This window comes from Chanodichthys erythropterus, chromosome 3 (genome assembly GCF_024489055.1).
Source record: "Chanodichthys erythropterus isolate Z2021 chromosome 3, ASM2448905v1, whole genome shotgun sequence".
Lineage (NCBI taxonomy): Eukaryota > Metazoa > Chordata > Actinopteri > Cypriniformes > Xenocyprididae > Chanodichthys > Chanodichthys erythropterus.
Window position 1 is genome coordinate 49,545,882 of NC_090223.1, and position 20,471 is coordinate 49,566,352.

General features: G+C 36.6%; 2 protein-coding genes across 5 annotated transcripts in view; one reads left to right on the plus strand and one right to left on the minus strand.

The window, feature by feature from the left end:
• Positions 1 to 341: 341 nt before the first annotated feature.
• On the minus strand, positions 342 to 10,073 carry drc3 (dynein regulatory complex subunit 3). The gene is made up of 13 exons (XM_067382674.1): positions 10,055 to 10,073; positions 9,727 to 9,916; positions 4,953 to 5,069; positions 4,693 to 4,859; positions 4,378 to 4,524; positions 3,339 to 3,458; positions 3,016 to 3,130; positions 1,619 to 1,791; positions 1,395 to 1,526; positions 1,232 to 1,302; positions 1,030 to 1,153; positions 748 to 879; positions 342 to 555 (listed from the first exon to the last, which is right to left on the minus strand). The coding sequence occupies exons 2-13, from the start codon at positions 9,878 to 9,880 to the stop codon at positions 445 to 447; spliced, it is 1,563 nt and encodes a 520-aa protein (XP_067238775.1). The 5' UTR covers positions 9,881 to 9,916; positions 10,055 to 10,073; the 3' UTR covers positions 342 to 444.
• LOC137017907 (TOM1-like protein 2) overlaps positions 4,859 to 20,471 on the plus strand; it is a 52,864-nt gene continuing 37,251 nt past the window's right edge. Inside the window, exon 1 of one of the 4 annotated variants that reach the window (XM_067382670.1) lies at positions 4,859 to 4,965. Coding sequence is in view for 2 of the 4 variants with exons in the window: in XM_067382667.1 (XP_067238768.1) it covers positions 10,575 to 10,626 (52 nt within the window). In the remaining 2 variants the exon portion in view is untranslated. Of the gene's footprint in view, positions 4,966 to 10,522; positions 10,627 to 18,967; positions 19,005 to 20,471 lie in introns of those variants that run through there. The other 3 variants (XM_067382667.1, XM_067382668.1, XM_067382671.1) reach the window with 3 other exon arrangements.

Below are 20,471 nucleotides of genomic sequence, written 5' to 3' on the forward strand. Positions count from 1 at the left end.
TTGATAAAGTACCTAAAGCATACAACACTTTATTTCTAAATTATATATAAATTATATATATATATATAAATATATATATATATAGAGAGAGAGAGAGAGAGAGAGAGAGAGAGAGAGCTGCCTACACCTCATTTGAAAAATTACCTTTTATGTACAGCTCTCTCTCTCTTCCCTCCCTCCCACTTCCCTCTCTCTCTCTCTCTCCCTCCCTCCCTCTCTCCTCCCTTTCTCTCTCTCACCGCTGCAGCACCTTTACTTGTCTGTAGATGGAAGCATTGCATAAAGTACAAAAACACAACCTACAACATTCTTGTAAAACTGATGCATCTCAAAATTTAATAAACAAAAATAATACAGCTACATACTTATCAACATCTAACAACAAAATTAGCAAAATTTTTTTACAATATTTTTTTCTGTATCCGACAGTTTTAATTAAAGGTTTTAACTGTGTTCAGACAATGCCATTTCATTTAAGTCATCCTTTACAAAACGAATGTAGTTTTGGATCTCCGAGATGCGCTTGCGATTCCTCTTCACCTCGTCATTGTTTATCTATTAACACAAACAAAAAGATTTGTATATTTACATTTTCTTTTATAATAAAACATCTTTGTGATCCTGGACAGTTATATTGTAGGTTAAACTGTGATATAATATAATATAATATAATATAATATAATATAATATAATATAATATTGTTAATGAGTCTAAAGTTCAGAGGAAGTGTGTTCATAATCATGTACCGATTTCAGCAGGCCACCCATCCAGCTGTTGATCCGTGTCAGTAGCTCATCCTCCCTGTTATCAATCTTCTGCATGTGGGTGTCATGAGATGCACTCACTGCATTGGTCACTGTGTCTTTATCCACCAAGAGCTACAGGAAAGCATAGGAAATGAGGACAAAGGATCAATAAATAATAAGTGTCTGGCATGTAAATAGTTACCATGGTTTTTGACTTCTTCATTGTTCAGAATGAGTCAACATATTCTTTTCATTAAGTGATCAAGATTGTTTTCCACTGACCATTGCAACATCATCTGGTATTTCCTCCTCTAGCTCATTTTTGACCACCTTTTCCAGTGTTGCCAAGGCAATCTCAAGCTGTTGCTCATGGTGCTGGTTCTCCAGGTCTCGACACAGTGCGAATGTGCGTCAGAGTTAAAGAAACCTCACCCTAAAAACTCTTAAAAAGCATTTTTGTTATGTTTTGTTGGGTAAAGGATATATCCCTTGCACATATTCAATGAACCCTCCAACCATGTCTGAGATGTTCCTCTCAAAGTCTTTGAAGATGTCCTTAAAAAAAAAAAAATATTTCTGAAACTTCTATTCATTTAGGTGATATGGTATTTAATATTACATTAACAATATAGGTCTTTTATTCTGACCTCCAGTTGGTCCACAAGCTGTAGTTCAAGACTCATGAGGGTTTCAGAGAGCTGGTCAGCCTGTTCATGGCAGGAAGTGATGTGAGCTTCAAGTAGCTCGGCATCTGCGATCTCTTGCATTTCCACAATCTTCTGCAATAGAACAGAATTTCATTTGTGAGAAACAACTGGTGAGAAACAGGTTGTCTCATTTTCCTTGTTTGCCTGAGGAGGAAGAAACCAACCTGCCTCCTGGTGTTTTCAAAGTCAGCTGCGATTTGTGCAGCTTTGTGCCGATTGTCAGCCACCGCCTCACGGGAACAGGTAAAAAAGGATTCCACCTCAGCCGTTCTCCGAGTATGCTGAGTCAAACCAGCATCAAATATCTGCACACACAGAGCTTCCATTTTGCTCTTAAATGTAAATGGACTGTCAAGGTAAATGGATTATTTTGAGGCCTTTTTAATTGTTGTTCCCTTATCTTAAAGAGGTCATATTAAGTCTCTACTAGAAGTTTTCATGCTTGAATGTTCAAAACAAAACAAACAAACAAAACATTGTTTTTCCCATATTTGACATTGTTGCAGCACCTCTCTTCCCAGTCTGTCAGTAACGCTCTGGGTGCGTTTCCCTAACAACGATCTAACTCGCTGTTTAAAGGGTTAGTTCACCAAAAACTGAAAATTCACCCTCATGTCGTTCCACACCCGTAAGACCTTCATTCATCTTCAGAACACAAATTAAGATATTTTTGATGAAATCCAAAAGCTCTCGGACTCCTCCATAGGCAGCAATTTAACCACCACATTCAAGGTCCAGAAAGGTAGTAAAAACAATGTTAAAATAGTAAATGTGATTACAGTGGTTCAACCATAATGTTGTACAATGACGAGAATACTTTATGTGCGCAAAATCAAAAAAATAAGGACAGCTGTTTTTTCAACCACATAACTTTGCAATGCTGTTTGCAAATGTTCATTGGAACTATGGTTTCGGGAACTATGTTGGGGTGCATTTCCCCTAAGTGCTTTTGGGAAGCACACTCCTGTTTAGTTCCTGTCTCTATGAAGCCCCTCCTTCTGAAATGCACAATGTTCTCTGATTGGTCCGCTGGATTAGTGTATTGTGATTGGTCAACTGCTTCGAGCGTTATTGGGAACTGTCACGCCCCTTATCATAACCGCGAGTTTCAACACACTACTAACGCAAATCAACCAGGCCTCGTCCCTTTATTCTGGGTATGCCTTGGGCAGGAATTATTTAAATCAGGAATACTGTGACGTGTTCGTTCCCAGAAGAGTCATTTCAGGGAGTTCAGAACCAGTGTTACTGATATAGAGAATAACTCCCTTAGGAGTGACTTTGTGCTTTGTAACTTTGCAGACCTCTTTCATGCTCAAACAGCAACATTACACACTAAAGAAAATTAAAAATGTATAAATAATAAAGGTTCCAAAAGGGGTTTTTCACACTGATGCCATTTTTCTTTCCCCGAGGAACCTTTCAGTGAACAGTTCTTAAAAGACCCTTTTTTGTGTGTGTGAAGAACATTTGAATAATCTAAAGAACATTTAATTTAAAGAAAAGTTATATGATGTTAGAGGTTCTTCATGGAATCATCAATGCCAATAATGTAAAGGATATATCTCCAGCAATGCTTCCATTCCAGGGAGGAGAGCCAGTTTCTCTGCATCAGGATCATCAGTAAACATGCTGTTGAAAAGCTGAGGTCCATTCAAGAACTCCACAAATGCGTCCTGTGAAAACAGGAAGCAGTATTTATCCACTAGATTTAAGAGTATATATTTACTAGATTTGTATGTCCGGTAGAAAGAAGTAAGAGGGGTTTTAATACAGCGCAGTGTTTCAATCTCTGTAGTGTAAATCTGACTTATTAAACCTAGAACATTAAAGATTGGTGTTCTTGTATTTGAATGAGATGGATGGCGTGGTAATAGTGGTCACCTTGTGCTGCTGAAGCTCCTCATTGCTGATCTTCTGAGCTTCTATTGCCTGCTGCTCCTGGAGCTCATTGTGTTGCATTTCTTCAACAGCATACTGATACTTTGCAAAGGCAGCTTCACGCTTTATATGTAAGCCAAAATAGTAGAACCAAAATAGAATACAGAACAACAACATTAGGAGAAATGCTATAGCTATTCCTTGTGAAAAAACGTGTTTAAATGAGTAAGGCTCGCAGACCTGGCTTTCAATGCGACTGAGGGTAAACACTCTATGATATTATTGCATCCTGTTAATGTACAAAAACACTGAGGTGCAAATAATATCTGCCAATATAGATAGCATCTAATTACCATTTACTTTTTTTTTTCTTTTCAAAGACCTGAAACTTTTACTTGGTGTAAATAGAATCTATAGCTATTTTCACTTAGTGTAAATAGCATATCACTAAGAAAATGCTGCTATTGTCACTTAGTGCAAATAGAATCTATTGCTATTTTCACTTAGTGTAAATAGTCGCTGCCTACATTTTTATGCAATTGCAATTAAGTGTCTGAAAACATTATGTTCAGTATATTAGGTTAAGTATATTATTTCCATTATAAGTACTATAAAAGTGTGCTAGTGTACTTCTTTTCCACAAGTGATATATCCATACGCTCCACAGCACAATGAACCCTTTAGCTGAGCATACACATGTGGTCGAGTGAAAAACTGAAGTAACGTGTATGGTGTGTTTCTCCCATGTGATCTAGTTTCCCTAGTGTGTCTAATTAGTCACTATGTTCACTTGTTCTGTCAATCATCTTGTTAGTTCTCCTAATTATTTAAACCCTGTTTTCTCCCTCATTCTTTGTCTGTTCTCGTCAGTGAAAACGTTAATTTCAATGGTGTTTCTCCTGTATGTTCTTATTAAAGATTATTCTGTATATTCATCATCTTTGTGAGCTTTGATACCACATTACGTGACAACTAAGCCAAGCAAGTGCAATTATATGTAGCTGTGGATCTATGAGAAATGACTTATTAATGTCTCACTAACCGTTTGTTCATCCAGCAGTCTGTAGTCCAGATAAACCAAGTCTGGAAGATATGCTGTCACAAATATCTTATAGTTCTCTTCATCACACATGGGATTTCCCGCGAGGTTGAGAGTGCTTAATTTCTTAAACTTTCTGAGGTATATCACCTGCAGGGTGGGATATGATTCTCTTCAGCTTTATGTTTGACACTTATGAATTACTTCTTGTAAATTAATTATTAGATAGCTGCATATGAAATCAGACCCATTTTCATCATTCTGGCCTGGGATTCCACACTTTCTAAAAATGAATCATCTAAAATATAGCTGGCTTACATTATCCAGTTGAGCAATGGTGTTGTTTCCAATAGAGAGGACGTGCAGATTCTGCAGCGTATCCAGTTTTTCAATGACAGAAATGCGGTTGTTGAACAAACTCAAGTCCTGAAGTTTCACAAGAGAGTCCAGTCCTTCAATCACTTCAATATTATTGAATGACAGATCTGAGGAATACAAGAATTCTGGCTTAGTGTTTGAAGATTCAAACAGACGCACTGCAGATCTGTTTTGATATCAGTCAGACAGTCTGAACTCACCCAGCCAGACCAGGTTAGTGAGGTTTTCTAAACCTTCAATCTTCTCAATAACGTTATTATCCAGCTGAAGTTTTCTTAGAGAGGTGAAATTCCACAGGTGGTAAATCTTCAGGATGTCTACAAAAAACATCAACATTATATTAATTATTATAACAGTATTTGGTATTTTTTGTACAATGAACTGTTATTGAAATTATACCAATACAATCATGATTATTGAGCACATTTTCTTCCCCAATGCCCATTAATGTAATATGAAAAAATATATATTTTATTTAAATGTAAGCATTTATACATTATTTGCAATGGTTCTTTGTGTTGAGAGACTCTTAGTTTGAAGATTATTTTGTTCCATTCTTCCTGTTTAGTTCCAGTTTCTTTGGTTGTAATAGTTCCTAAGCATGTTCTCATTTGTTTTCTTAAGGATACATTTACACAACAACGATGTACTAAAAACGGAAAAGTTAGTATCAAAACTATCCCTGTTCACACGGATCCACACAAATGACTAAAAATGTTGTATTACGCACACCAGACAAGCAGTTGGCGATGTAATTTTGTAAAGAAAGACTGCGCCTGCGCACATACACATTCTTATACAGAGCACTCACCTCACGCATGATATTCTTCTCATTATTTCCCTATAGCAGCTAATAAATCGGAAGTGTCGCACATTCACAGCTTTTTCCGTGCTGAAAAATAAGGTGGATAGACTAAAAACATACAGTGGGTACGGAAAGTATTCAGACGCCCTTAAATTTTTCACTCTTTGTTATATTGCTCTCCATTTCTCCTCTCCAGTTCTGTCAGGTTGGATGGTAAACGTTGGTGGACAGCCATTTTTAGGTCTCTCCACTAAAAAATTCAATTGGGTTTAAGTCAGGGTTCTGGATGGTCCATTCAAGAACAGTCACAGAGTTGTTGTGAAGCCACTCCTTTGTTATTTTAGCTGTGTGCTTAGGGTCATTGTCTTGTTGGAAGGTAAACCTTCGGCCCAGTCTGAGGTCCTGAGCACTCTGGAGAAGGTTTTCCTCCAAGGATATCCCCGTACTTGGCCGCATTCATCTTTCCCTCGATTGCAACCAGTCGTCCTGTCCCTGCAGCTGAAAAACACCCCCACAGCATGATGCTGCCACCACCATGCTTCACTGTTGGGACTGTATTGGACAGGTGATGAGCAGTGCCTGGTTTTCTCCACACATACTGCTTAGAATTAAGACCAAAAAGTTATATCTTGGTCTAATCAGACCAGAGAATCTTATTTCTCACCATCCTTCAGGTGTTTTTTAGCAAACTCCATGTGGGCTTTCATGTGTCTTGCACTGAGGAGAGGCTTCTGTCGGGCCACTCTGCCATAAAGTCCCAACTGGTGGAGGGCTGCAATGATGGTTGACTTTCTACAACTTTCTCCCATCTCCCGACTGCATCTCTGGAGCTCAGCCACAGTGATCTTTGGGTTCTTCTTTACCTCTCTCACCAAGGCTCTTCTCCCCCGATAGCTCAGTTTGGATGGACGGCCAGCTCTAGGAAGGGTTCTGGTCGTCCCAAACGTCTTCCATTTAAGGATTATGGAGGCCACTGTGCTCTTAGGAACCTTAAGTGCAGCAGAAATGTTTTTGTAACCTTGGCCAGATCTGTGCCTTGCCACAATTCTGTGTCTGAGCTCTTCAGGCAGTTCCTTTGACCTCATGATTCTCATTTGCTCTGACATGCACTGTGAGCTGTAAGGTCTTATATAGACAGGTGTGTGGCTTTCACATCAAGTCCAATCAGTATAATCAAACACAGCTGGACTCAAATGAAGGTGTAGAACCATCTCAAGGAAGATCAGAAGAAATGGACAGCACCTGAGTTAAATATATGAGTGTCACAGCAAAGGGTCTGAATACTTAGGACCATGTGATATTTCAGTTTTTCTTTTTTAATAAATCTGCAAAAATGTCAACAATTCTGTGTTTTTCTGTCAATATGGGGTACTGTGTGTATATTAATGAGGAAAAATGAACTTAAATGATTTTAGCAAATGGCTGCAATATAACAAAGAGTGAAAAATTTAAGGGGGTCTGAATACTTTCTGTACCCACTGTATATAATACGCATGTGCATGCTGTCACCGTTTTCACACATTCTGGTTTTTGCAGTTTACACGGAGATGAAAATGATATAACTTTCAAAAACGTCCACTTTGAAACCCGTTTTCAAATGTTTGTGTTTTCAGGCTACAAAAATGGCATTGTTGTGTAAATGAATGGCCAAAACACATAAAAAGTGTTCAGTTTTTAGTTAAAAAGTGTTGTGTAATCAGCCCCAACGTTACTGATTATGTTCGCCACCTGTTTCTTGTTCAGTTCTCATAATCTTTTAATTTAAACCCTTTTTTTTTTTATTATTATTATTATTATCATACTCTGCCATAATGTCCTATTTAATGTTTTCTTCTTCTGCAAGTTTCTGTATGTTGGTTGCCCCACATTTGATTATGATAAAGTACTAACAAACTAGTGCTGTCAAAAACATTGATATTTCGATATGTATCGATACTGAAATATCTGAAACGGTTCCAATACTCGTTTTCTGCAGTATCAATACACCAATATTGCTGTGCATTCTCATTCTCTCTTCTCTCCGGTGGCGAATTAACACACAACCGCCTCCTCTCATTCACTCTTCTCATTCGCTCCGGATGAATAGTGCTTGTATTGCGCATTATTGTACTCATTCCCGGAGGTCTCGCTCTCACATCAAAAGTGTGCACACCACTGATCTATATAAGTGGCGCTCTCATAAAGCCGCCTCTCAAACAGTTTGCGAATACCAAGTTAACTTATTTTTTTGTGGCTTATTACACTTAAACGGTCAAATACATACAAAATTGTCAAAATGCCCATCTTGCAGAGTATTCAGGTAAATACTGTCAGTTTTGGAATGTAAATAGTTGAGAGAAAACGCATGTTGTGTAACAGTATATTGGATCAGTGCATAAGCTCTTAAAGTGACAGCAGCCTAACAAACCTGCTGCTGTCTGTCATGTTAATCAAAGAACAAAAGACAAAAAAATCACTTGCTGCTCTTGACTGAATAACTTTTGCAACTTTTAATGCCAGCATTAATCTGAATTTAAGACTACGGTGTTATTTTACATTTGATTACTTTAATTTCTGTAGAATTTCTTACCTGAATATACCATTAGACCCATTTGAAAAACTTAAAGCCATGTTTATTTCATTTGTCTCTTTATTCTATTGTATTTATTTGTGCTATCATTTGCAATTTGTTTATTTCTTCTTATTTTATAGTTTGGTTCTCTCTTTGTTTGGTGTTGTCTTTGGTTTTCAAAGCTGTCATGTTCCATGTGGATTATCTTCTTTTTTGTGTTAAATAAAGTTTAATTGCTGCAAAATACAGCAGTTGGACAATGAAACTGAAACACTGGCCAATATAGTGTTGGAGGTTTCATGCCAATATATGTGTGGCCTGTTGGCCAATCTTGACTGGTTTTACACTCCATCAGTAAGAGCAGAGTGTGAAGGTTGAATTATCAGGGCAATAGCACTGCTGTACATAAAATACTGCAGTTCACACAACATAATGGGAGACAAATCAGATTTCACAAGAGGACAAATTGTTGGTGTGCATCTTCCTGGCTCATCTGTGACCAGGACAGCAAGTCATTGTGGTGTATCGAGAGCCAGAGTATCCAGGGTAATGTCAGCATACAGTACATCCATGTAACTGTCGACGGAAGAGGAAACTGTCTGAAAGGGATGTCCGGATACTAACCTGGACTGTATCCAAAAAACATAAAACCACAGCTGCCCAACTCAATGCAGAATTAAATGCGCACCTCAGCTTTCCTGTTTTCATCAAAACTGTTCGTCTGGAGCTCCACAGAGTCAATATCGATGGTCAGCTGCTATAGCCAAACCTTTGGTCACTCGTGCCAATGCCAAATGATGACTTCATTGGTGCCAACAGTGCAAATCTTGGGTTGTGGACAATGTGAAACATGTATTGTTCTCTGATGAGTCCACCTTCACTCGCTTTCCCACATCTGTTGGAGTTACGGTGTAGAGAAACCACAAAAAGTCTTAACACCCAGACTGTTGAGTGCCCAGAGTGAAGCACAGGATCAGTGATGGTTTGGGCTTCAATATCATAATGGTTCAAACATTGTACCCTGAAGGGAGTGCCGTGTACCAGCAGGATCATACACCAATACACACAGCAAGAATATTTTGATGAACATGAAAGTGAAGCTGAACATCTCCCATGGCCTGCACAGTCACCAGATCTGAATATTATTGTGGTGTTTTGTTCCTCAACCAGCATCACATAGTGACCTGGACACTGTGAAGGACTTCCCATGACGAATTGATGCTGTATTGGCCACAAAAGGACCATACTAATAAATTATTGTTTCAGTTTCATTGTCCAACTCCATGTAGATCCCCTGCTCTTCATCTTGTCTGATCGGTTCGTGATTTTATTGCAATATCTGTTCTATTTTATATATTATATTATAACTTTTATTAATACTGATTTAACAACATCTGTGCCAGAGAGGGGATTTACTTTATTGTCATTGTCATGTAATAATTCAAAATCTATTCTTATTTTTCTATTGATTTTGGGGTGAAATTTATTTGACCCAGGCAAGTTTTCATGAGATTCTCCCTGAATGAGCTCAAAATGCCCCTAAGTTTATATTAAAATGAACTGAACTAGTGCAATCTAATGATGGTTTAGGAATGAAATGATCAGTATTAGTTCTTACTCATGAAGTCCAGTCGCAGCTGAAGCACCTCCTCATACTGGATGCCCTCTTTCTTGGCTATTTTTCCAGCTTGCCCTTGAGGTCCCTGTTCAACAATTGCTTGTTGTAGCATCTCCTCATCCATTACTTTGGGTTCATCTTGTTGCCAGCTCATTTTCCAGAGCTTCTGATGACTGGACCCGTTTATTACCTGCAGTAAGGGGGATTAACGTTAGCAGTGCAGTAACCCAGCAAACCTGTCAACATGAAACAAGTCAAAACAATGTATCAGTCACCTATTTCAAATGTAATTTTTCAGTACTAAAAGCTCATTCATTTGATAACTGACCTGTTAAGCACAAGTCTGCTGGACGCCAACACTGTTGCTCAGCAACCGCAGACTATCGCTATCAACATCCGGAGTTGTAAGTAGCTTTGAGGCGGACTTAAGAATTTAAAATAAATTAATAATAGTAATAATACTCAGCCATACAGTGATATTTTCGAATTCTATTATATTCTTCGAGGTAAAATTCTGCCTGAAATGGAAAATTAAAGGAAATATTCGAGATTTTAGAAGAAAGAACAGAATTTTTCACGTGTACCCGTTAAAATAATAATATAACATAATTTCGTAAAGCAAACATGCCCATAAATTCACGTTTTTATAATAGTTTCCATACGTTTTTGCACATTAAGAGCCTTTTAAAAAGGAACTCAGCCTTTAAGACTTTCCCCATGATTGACAGGATTATCGATCAATAGATTAAAAGTTCCGCGTGTTTAGACCAATCAAACGCCCTCTGGGCGGGGCTTACGCTCGCTCTCCGTCAGCCTCTCACCATCGGCGGATTGTTGTTGTCATCAAGATGGAGTTCTTGTTAGGGAATCCGTACAGCACTCCCGTTGGCCAGTGCATTGGTGAGTTAGCGGCTTATAATAGCCCGTTCTTCAGCAGAATGTGTTTTAATAATACTTAAAGGTCCATGTTCATCAATGCTCGAAATGTGTATATTAGTTGGCAGAATCATACAGGAGTGTGAAAATTCAGCACTGTTTAGATGATGTGCTAGCCAGCATTATCATCCGGTATGAACACAGAAATGTTACTAGGAAACTAACGTTACTCATTTGTTTTTATAATTGGAAAATTCTCAGCTAGAGAGTTGGAGTAAGTGTTTCGTCAGCAGGTCTTCACTCTGTGACTGGGTGTGAAGCTGAAGTGTCGCTGGCTTCAATCAGAGCAGCATCGTTACAACATTTACAATTTAGGTCTACATAGAGATATCTCTGTCTATATATGTCATTTCGATTACTCTCAATCATGTAATACTTTGCTCAGTACTGCTCAGCACAAAGTATTCTATACTGTTTAAAAATAACAAAATGTCATTATCCAGGCCACCAAATATTTTAAATAGCCTATATCAAAAACATCAACCAGTTCTAAATGTCTCTTAATTTGTATCATTGCACTGTTAAACATTTTAGTATAAGATTATAGTCTGTTCCAGATTAATAAGTGCATTTCTTTTACAGTAATTTCACAGTAAGGCTTCTCTTGTATCTACTGCACTCTCAGACATTGCTTGTAAATTATTTTCTTTTAAACTTTTAGCAGTTTGTATTATCTGTATACGGAAGAGGATTAGGGCCAAGCAATAATAAAAAAATAAAACCGTCTCGAGATTAAAATAGTTAAATTTCTAGAAAAAAAACTCGTTAAATTTCGAGAAAAAAGTCAAAATAAAATGTTGAGAAGAAACTCGTTAAATTTCAAGAAAAAAGTCGAGATAAAATGTTGAGAAGAAACTCGTTAAATTTCAAGAAAAAAGTAGAGATAAAATGTTGAGAATAAACTTGTTAAATTACGAGAACAAATTCGTTAAATTAAGAATTTATCATCATTTAACGACTTTTTTCTCGTAATTTAATGAGTTTATTCTCAACATTTTATCTCGACTTTTTTCTCGAAATTTAACGACATTTTTCTTATAATTTAATGAATTTGTTCTCGTAATTTAATGACTTTTTTCTCATAATTTAATGACTTTATTCTCAACATTTTATCTCGACTTTTTTCTCGAAATTTAATGTGTTTTTTTCTCGTAATTTAATTACTTTATTCTCAACATTTTATCTCCACTTTTTTCTCGAAATTTAACGACATTTTTCTCATAATTTAACAAATTTGTTCTCGTAATTTAATGACTTTTTTCTCGTAATTTAATGACTTTATTCTCAACATTTTATCTTGACCTTTTTCTTGAAATTTAACAATAATTTCGAGATGGTTTTATTTTTTATTATTGCTTGGCCCTAATCCTCTTCCGTATTTTTAATATACAGTGTCTATTATTATTATTATTTGTTGAGTGTCACCATTGTTATGTCAAGCATTGATCATTAGGAATGTATATAAGAAGTATACAAAGTTTATAGTTCAGATATGTCTACCAAAATAGAGTAAATCACGCTTTAAAAGTATCTTGACCTTCATATAATGATTGTATCAATTACATTGTTCCACCAGTAGGTGGTGACAAGTGACTGTAATTTGTCATTGAACATATTTGCCATTGAATCATTCATTCAAAAGATTTGTTCAAAAACGCTGATTACAGTTTCTTTAAATTAGGCTTGTTCGAGATTAGGGCTGCACGATTTATCGCACTATACGAAAAAGCACAATTGAGTGAATCTTAGCGCGATTATGAAATCGCAAAGGCTGCGATTATTTTTTTTTATGCACAGCTTGTCAATGAAGTATGGCTCCAAATGCTAATCCATCTGAAAGCACTGCGAGTTTGAGTCGCTTATAATGTACATTTGAAAAAGCAACACGCATCAAACATCTTTCCAGACATTCCAGAAGCATTTTTTAACATCTTGTCCAATAAAAGACAACATTTAATGACATGTTTTTACTCCAAACTCACTTCATAAGTACAGTTGAGCATCATTCTGTGAGATGTTGTGGCTTCTTACACAGAATAAGGCAGTCGTGTGTTTATTAATCATGTCTAATCAATCAAAACGTTTCAATCTTCTGTTTATTCAGCTACAGCTATAGTATGATGCCCATAGTATGATTTCCTGGAATGATGTGTGTTATCTACTTCTGCAGCAGGGAATATTTGGAGTTTTTTGCGCAAGAGCGCCCTCTGGCTTTCAGATGGAGAAGCATTTACTACTGATCACAGAGCCGTATAGCTCTGACAAGCTTTGCCAAATCTTGTGCTGTTTAATCGTGATAAATCGTGCAGCCCTATTCGAGATGCATCGATTCAAAAGCATAAGGAGTCGTATGCTCTCCAGTCGCTATTGCGGTACTTTGATGTCATACGCTGGTTGGTCTGTGCAGTGCCGATGCATATTGCTTACACACTAAAAGTGTTACTTGATGCCCACTCAGTGAAACCATTCACTCATGTACCTGATCTTCAGACCAAGTCAACAAAACTATTATCTGCTATACAATCAGTTTGCTATTGTAAAACAAATTTTATTGAAAAATGCTAAACACAGTTCTCTACATTAGACACATCTTTCAAAACTAACAGCTCTTGGGTTTCATTTGGGAAACTCAACAACCATTTCCTGATAACCTACAACCATGTGTGAAAACATTTACACATACCGGTAATTTGTTCACTTAGAAATCAAAACTCACTGTTTTGAGAAAGAAATAAGTTATTTTTTACCCCCTTGCATATCTGTTTATAGTATAAATATACATAATTTGATCACTCAATAGTTTGAGATCCTTACATTTCCATTTATTCCATTTATTATATATACTGAATGCATACAAGTCAAGTCACCTCTATTTCTATAATGCTTTATACAATACAGATTGTTTCAAAGCGGCTCCACAATAGTAACATTCAAATGCATTTGTGTGTACACCCATAAACATAAATTTATTTGTTGACGACTAGTATTCATGTTTGATTTGCAATTAGTAATAGTTAAAGTGCGACATATTAATTGATGAATCTTAAAGCCAGTTTGTGTTAACATGTCTGGTTCTGAACTTGGTTACAACTATTATAAAGCAACCTTTTCCAGGCACATGACTTTCGATTTGTTGACATTGCAGGTTCGGGGATTAATAATCAAGGAACTTTGCTGCCGTATCATGGCTGCAGCAGGCACAATGATATTACCCAGCGTCTCTCACAAATGTCTCCATGGTTGCAAGGCACGCTCCCTGTGCAAGCAGGGGGTCACAGCCGTTGCATAATATCATTGCGCCTGCTGCACCCATGATACGGCAGCAAAGTTAGAAAAATATCGAAACTCTTTGGTCATTTTTGAGCGAGATGCTAATGGTCTAATCAGATTCAATGAACTATGCTAAGCTATGCTAAAAGTGGTACCGCCAGACCCGGAGATCGGCCGAATGGATTCGAAAACGGTAAAACTCAACTGTTTAACTCTAGGGGAGTTGGAAAATGAGCCTATTTTCAAAAAAAGTGGAGGGTTCCTTTAAGGTTCACTGGTTTTTTATTTTATTTTTTATTAAAAAAATAAGATAAAAAATAATAATAGCCGATTAAACGTTTGGTCACAAAAAAAAAAAAACTCCACAGGAATGGGTGAAATCACGCATAGACAGATCGCTAAAACATCTGATCCATGCGGAAATATGCTGTGCAATAGGGGTGCAACGGATCGTAGTTGATCCGTGATCCGTACGAACCAGGCCCCGCGGTTCGGAACACATTTGATTCGGGGATTAATTGCATTTAGCCATTATATAGTGAAAGTTTATTATTTGCACACGTTTGTAAGAATGCTTGAGTATTGTTTAAAACACTCAAGCATTTTTAAACCATTCAAATGCAAGAAGAGGCAAAATTTCATATAATTGATATAATTACCCATAAAAATGTGTCACAATTGTTTTCTTGTGCTTTGTGATGCAGCTGCTGTCAGATCCATACCGTTTCAACAAAAGTTCCATGATGAATTCACATTGGCTGACCAACAATTTTTTGGTTTTAAAGTGACTTCTGTGTGAGCTGTGCTTCATGCATGCTACAATAGGAGACAATGTACCTTTCACTAATTTACTAAAGTGAACCATACTCTATGCAAGTATGCAAACCCAGGCGTGAATGCATAGCCACTATATTGCAATCTATATTATATTATACTTCAGTATTATCCTAATCAACTATGGTTTTGAGGCCTGAGACCAGGTTCATGTAAATTGATTTTTTATTATCACCCTGTAAAATGGGAAAAAAAAATTACAGGTTTGGGAAAAGTCTATTTAATAAAATTTAGGCAAGTGAAAGAAATCTTTCTCAGCCTTCACAGCATCATAAGTATGTAAGAGGGCAAATTGCATTATCGCCATTTTGATTTGATTTTGTATTTTGTGAACAATGGCTCACTACTTTTCAGAACCACATTTCTCTGGCCTCGGGCCTATAGTCATAAGTTGATTCTGCAGATTCAGGATCTGCTGACCAAAGGCAATATCTTCTCAATGGATGAGCATTTCATTATGAGGCAGATAATTCTTTTTTTTTTCTTCAGCACTTAGCTCTTGCATGATACTTTTGTTAAAGCAGCTCCTTCTATTCATGTCTTGGTCGTACACTACCGTTCAGTAGTTTGGGAATCTTACTGAGCCCAAACTTGAAAAGTAGTGTAAAGCCCAGTTTGAATGGGGCTAGTTTTCACTGGCTTACTTTGTGATTTTAAAGGGGTGGTTGATTATGATTTCATTTTTTTAACTTTAGTTAGTGTGTAATGTTGCTGTTTGAGCAAACAACATCTGAAAAGTTACAATGCTCAAAGTTCAATGCAAAGGGATATCACTTTTTAAGGTGACATCACAAACCACAAACTCTATAAACCCTGCCCCCGGGAACATGTGACAAAGGGGGCGAGGCCATGTTGGGCTCATTTAGAGAAGAGGAAGAGTTGTTGTAGTAGAGTGTTGCAGTCATTTTACGCTCTCCATCAGTGTCCGACTCCGGTTTGATCAATGTAAGGCTGAACCCCGTTACTGACAATCCTCATTTTGGCTGCGTGAGATTCTCCAGCTTTGTTGTTGTTGAGCAACCAAAGCGCAAGCTGTTAAAGCTCTGCCCTCTTCTGGAAAGCTGGCCAGGATCAGCAGCTCATTTGCATTTAAAGGGACACACACAAAAACGGCGTGTTTTTGCTCAAACCCAAATAGGGGCAAATTTGACAAGCTAGAATAAATGATCTGTGGGGTATTTTGAGCTGAAACTTCATAGACACATTCTGGGGACACCAGAGACTTATATTACATCTGGTAAAAGGGGCATTATAGGTCCCCTTTAATCCCATAAAAATTTCAGAGCAAATTGCTTACTCTTTTTCGGCAAACTCAACGGTCCTCTGAAAAAGATAATCCAGTTTGAATGCAAATTTTTTGTTTGCGCAACAAGCACATGTGCTTTCAGTTCATGTGCTTGCCATCTGATAAAAAATAAAAATCTAAAAAAATAAAATGATAAAATTAAGTCAAATCATGGAAACTGGGAAGACTGCTCATTTTAATATCAGTGTCAGGTAAAATAATTGTTTAGATGTCTAGATGTCTCTGCTCACTTATGTGTTTATTAAAAACAGGCACTTTTATAAACAAATGTGAAGTGTTAAATAGGGTTTTAATCAGTTTTAATCAGTAAGTAATTCATAAAATATAATATACTTATCATATGTGATGGATGCAAGCACAGCAGATGACCTTCTGTAAGATCCACGTCTGGAAAGTACACACTCCCACTGTAAACAACAGGGAGATGTTAGTCCCGTCTGAATTGGTACATACAATCACAAACCTTGAGTGATAAGAATTGTAACTGCAATATCGTTTAGAAAACTAGTCCTTTATGAATAGGGCTTTAGTATGAGAGAGGAAAACAAGCTATAATTGTTTGGTACCAATATGGACACAAGTTCACAGTTCTTGATTCATTTCCTGTGTCATAAAAAGTAGCTCCTCTGAAATAGACATGGTTGACTTGACACAATAACAAAAGTCAATACCAGTAACCATAACAAAAACTATGTTAAACATTAGGCTATGACATTCAATTAAATCAATGGCGTGTAGCTTTCAATGTTTTTTCAATAAATAAATAAATAAGCATTACTTTAATTGTTTTTTTTTTATATATATATATTTCATATTAATATTTATATTATAAATACAACATTAATTAAGATCATTGCAGTTTTTTCATATCATCTTAAATAATATTAGATTAGTTCTGACCACCCTCTGAAGTAACAGAAGGTTCTCCTAAGGTTGTTATGTAAATGTGCTGACAACAAGATTGTAGTATTTTTCCTCGGAGAGATTAAAGGATGATGGTTAAAAGTGTATCCTCCCCTGCTCTCACACCAAATGTTATTCAGGACTGATACTGGCCCACCAAGGCGTGAACGTTTAAGGAGTTTAATGAGTCTCCACATAAGTAGCTTTGGAATCTGAAGTGTTTGCTAAGTGTTCAGCTTTACTAAAGTATCACGTTGACAGCCAACTTCCTTGTGAGATTTTGTAATTGAAGTTCTGTATACACTTGTTTTTTCCCAATATGAAGCTACTTGAGATACATACATGGGCAGGGAAACATTTCATAAACTCATTGTTCACGAGCCAGTAACTGGAAATACTGTAATGACTTGTGTTATTTTTTAACTAAAACTATTAAAACTTAAACTTTACTTAAACTTAAAAAAGTTGCATTTGCAACTACTAAAATAAAATAAGTTTGAAGTACTAAAATTACTAAAACAGAAATGAAAATAAATTAAATAGAAATACAGTTTCTAAAAACACACAAAAGCACAACAAAATTACTAAAATGTAATATGAAAATAATAAATAAAAGCTAATTAAATATTAATAAAAACTATAAGTAAGCAATAAAGTTCGAGAGGCTGTGCTGTATCGTGAATAAGTCATGACTGAAGGGTGTTGTTAGGCACAACGTGAAGCGGAAGGCCTGCAACCCCTTTAGTCGTGACTTATTTACGATACAGCACAGCCTCGAGTACCTTATTGCTTTTATAAAACGGTTACCACACAATACAAACAGTAAAGCCAAAAATATGTATCAATGCAACTTTCATGAAGTAAAATCACCAAAAGCCTTCCTTCCGCCTGAAAAAATAGTCCCTGACCATGACCAGCAACAGAAGTTACATTATTTCACCATGAGATGGCGGCAAAGACTGTCTTTATGAGTGTGTCAGTTAGTAGAGAAGACTGAATTGTTGTGAACACGGAACAAGACGCCACTGACAAATGCTTTGACTAGCGCTGTCAGTCATGGGAAAACCCCTTAACTGTTAAAAGGACAAGATATTGCAGCGGACATTTAAATCTGAATGCAGGTAATAAACTCGTTCAATCGATCTCTTTCTCACAATAATCTTCTACATAATACAGTAAGCTTCAATGAACAATATCAACTGAGAACAAACAGTTTATGTTGCTAAGATTGGTTGCTAAGGGTGTTGTGTAGTGATACGCAGAACCGTTGGGTGAAGCGAGAATCAAGGACAGGAACTAACCGTTTTATAACAAACAATAAATAATACTAAAATAACTGCTTGTGGTTCAGGAAGTTCTCTTATATATTCAGTCAGTTTATTCAGTGGTAGATTTGTTAGACTGATTCAAAGCATAACATGAATTTGTAAAAGTTTTTGACCAGTTCATTAAAAGAAATGGCTCATTAAGAATCAAGAGTCATTTGTTCATGAATCACTCTGTATATTCAGCAGAGTTGCAGCACTGCTGCCGATTAATATTAGGAAGCACTGATGTATACAGGTCAGGCTGTGGTGTTCAGGTCTCAAATGTGTGTGACTGTATTGCCATGTGGTGTTTGGCAGAGATTGGTACGGCTGAGTCCACGTGATTCAGACTAGCACTCAGTCCAGCTCTCGCTGTCTTCCGCCGCAGGGCTGAACTCAGCCATGTGTCTTGCCTGTTATCCACTTGCTTTCTCTACCTGTCTAACAGTTTCTAGCATCCAATGTTATCCAATTTTTATTTTCTTGCTCTTGTTTGTTTACTTATTGCCTCCTTTCTTCCTCCCCATGAATCTTCTTGAAGAGATTACTGGAGAATTTTCACTCTGGAAGTCGCTGGATAAAGGAAAATTCTGGAGAAGTTAAGCCCGGTTGACAGCATGTGAGACAGAAATTCCCAAAAAAATTCATCTCCTCCCTATTTTTCTTATTATGATATACTTACAATGGAAGTGAATGAGGCCGGTTTTTGGATGATTTAAAAGGTGAAATGTTATGTGCTAGTGGTTTTAAATCGCTTGAATAACACATGCAAGACATAACACATGCAAATGATAAACTTTCACTCTATGGTGGTTAAACTTTGATATTAATGTGCTAATCACATGTGTGCTGAACTCTGGGGTCTGTTTCATAGGGATCACTGATCAACTATGATCTGTTTAACCACTACTATATAGTAGTTCAAAACAGTATGTGACAAGAGTAGTATGTCTGAATTCACAGTACTCATAAAAGAGTAGGCAAAAAGTGACCTGCTACTTCTGGCGGGATTTAGGATAGAGGATTTAGGAATGAGAGTGAAGCGACACAACTGATGTCATACATCACCTGACAGTGACAACATGGAGAATATAGTACGTTCGAATTACATTCATACTACACACATTTGTACTATCAAAAGTACCAGTGTACTTAGATACCAAGTCAGTACTGAAATTTTAAAAATGTCACGATGCCAGCATTTCCCCCTAGCATTTTGAGCGCCGTTGAACGGATGCTAACTAACTTCTGATGTGTTCACGTGCTTAACAGATATGTCTGTGATTGGCTACAAAGATCAATGCTTCAAAAACGTAAATAATGTCAGTGCCAATAGCCTTGTGGGCAGCGCGCTGACACATAGCGACCCCCCCCCCACCCCCCCCACCCCCATACACAAACACAAACGCACACAAACTTCGCTTCCTGTCAACTTACTGACCTGTCACAGCTTTTATCACGGTATACGGTATTATCACGGTATTGAAATATTGTCACGGTAGTGTCATAGGTTTAAGAATTCTTTTTCTTATAACAAAAAGAAGTCTGAACAATTAAATACAATAACCCAGTACACAAATTATAAAGTAAAATGTTTCAAACAGATTAAAGTGCAAAAGAATTATAAAGAACAACAGGTAACACTATATAAGGTCTCATTATTTAACGTCAGTTAATGCATTAGCTAAGATTAATAATGAGCAATAGCTACATTTGTTACAGAAGGTATTTTTTTTGTTTAATATTAGTTAATAAATACAACTGATCACTGTTAGTTTTAGGTCCATTTAATAATAATTACAACTTTTGATTTTAGTAATCTTAATAAACATGAACTATAAATGACATTAACTAAGATTAATAAATGCTATTTTAAATGCTATAATAAAAGTATTTTTTCATTGTCAGTTTGGTAATAATGAATTAACATAGTAACTAATGAAGCCTTAGGTCATCGAGTGTTACTGAACAATATCAAATAATCAGAAAATTTGTAGTCCATATTAAAATATAAAAATGTTTTTAAGTTTGAAAATAAATAGCCAGTTAAGTCTTTAAGTATTAAGTATTTGGTGCTGTCATGAACAACATTGCGAATACAAAAAAAAAAAAAAAAAAACTGAATGGCTGTTTAAAGCATTTAAAATACTGTAGTACTGCAGCTGTTTACGGGTTTCCGGGGTAACCGC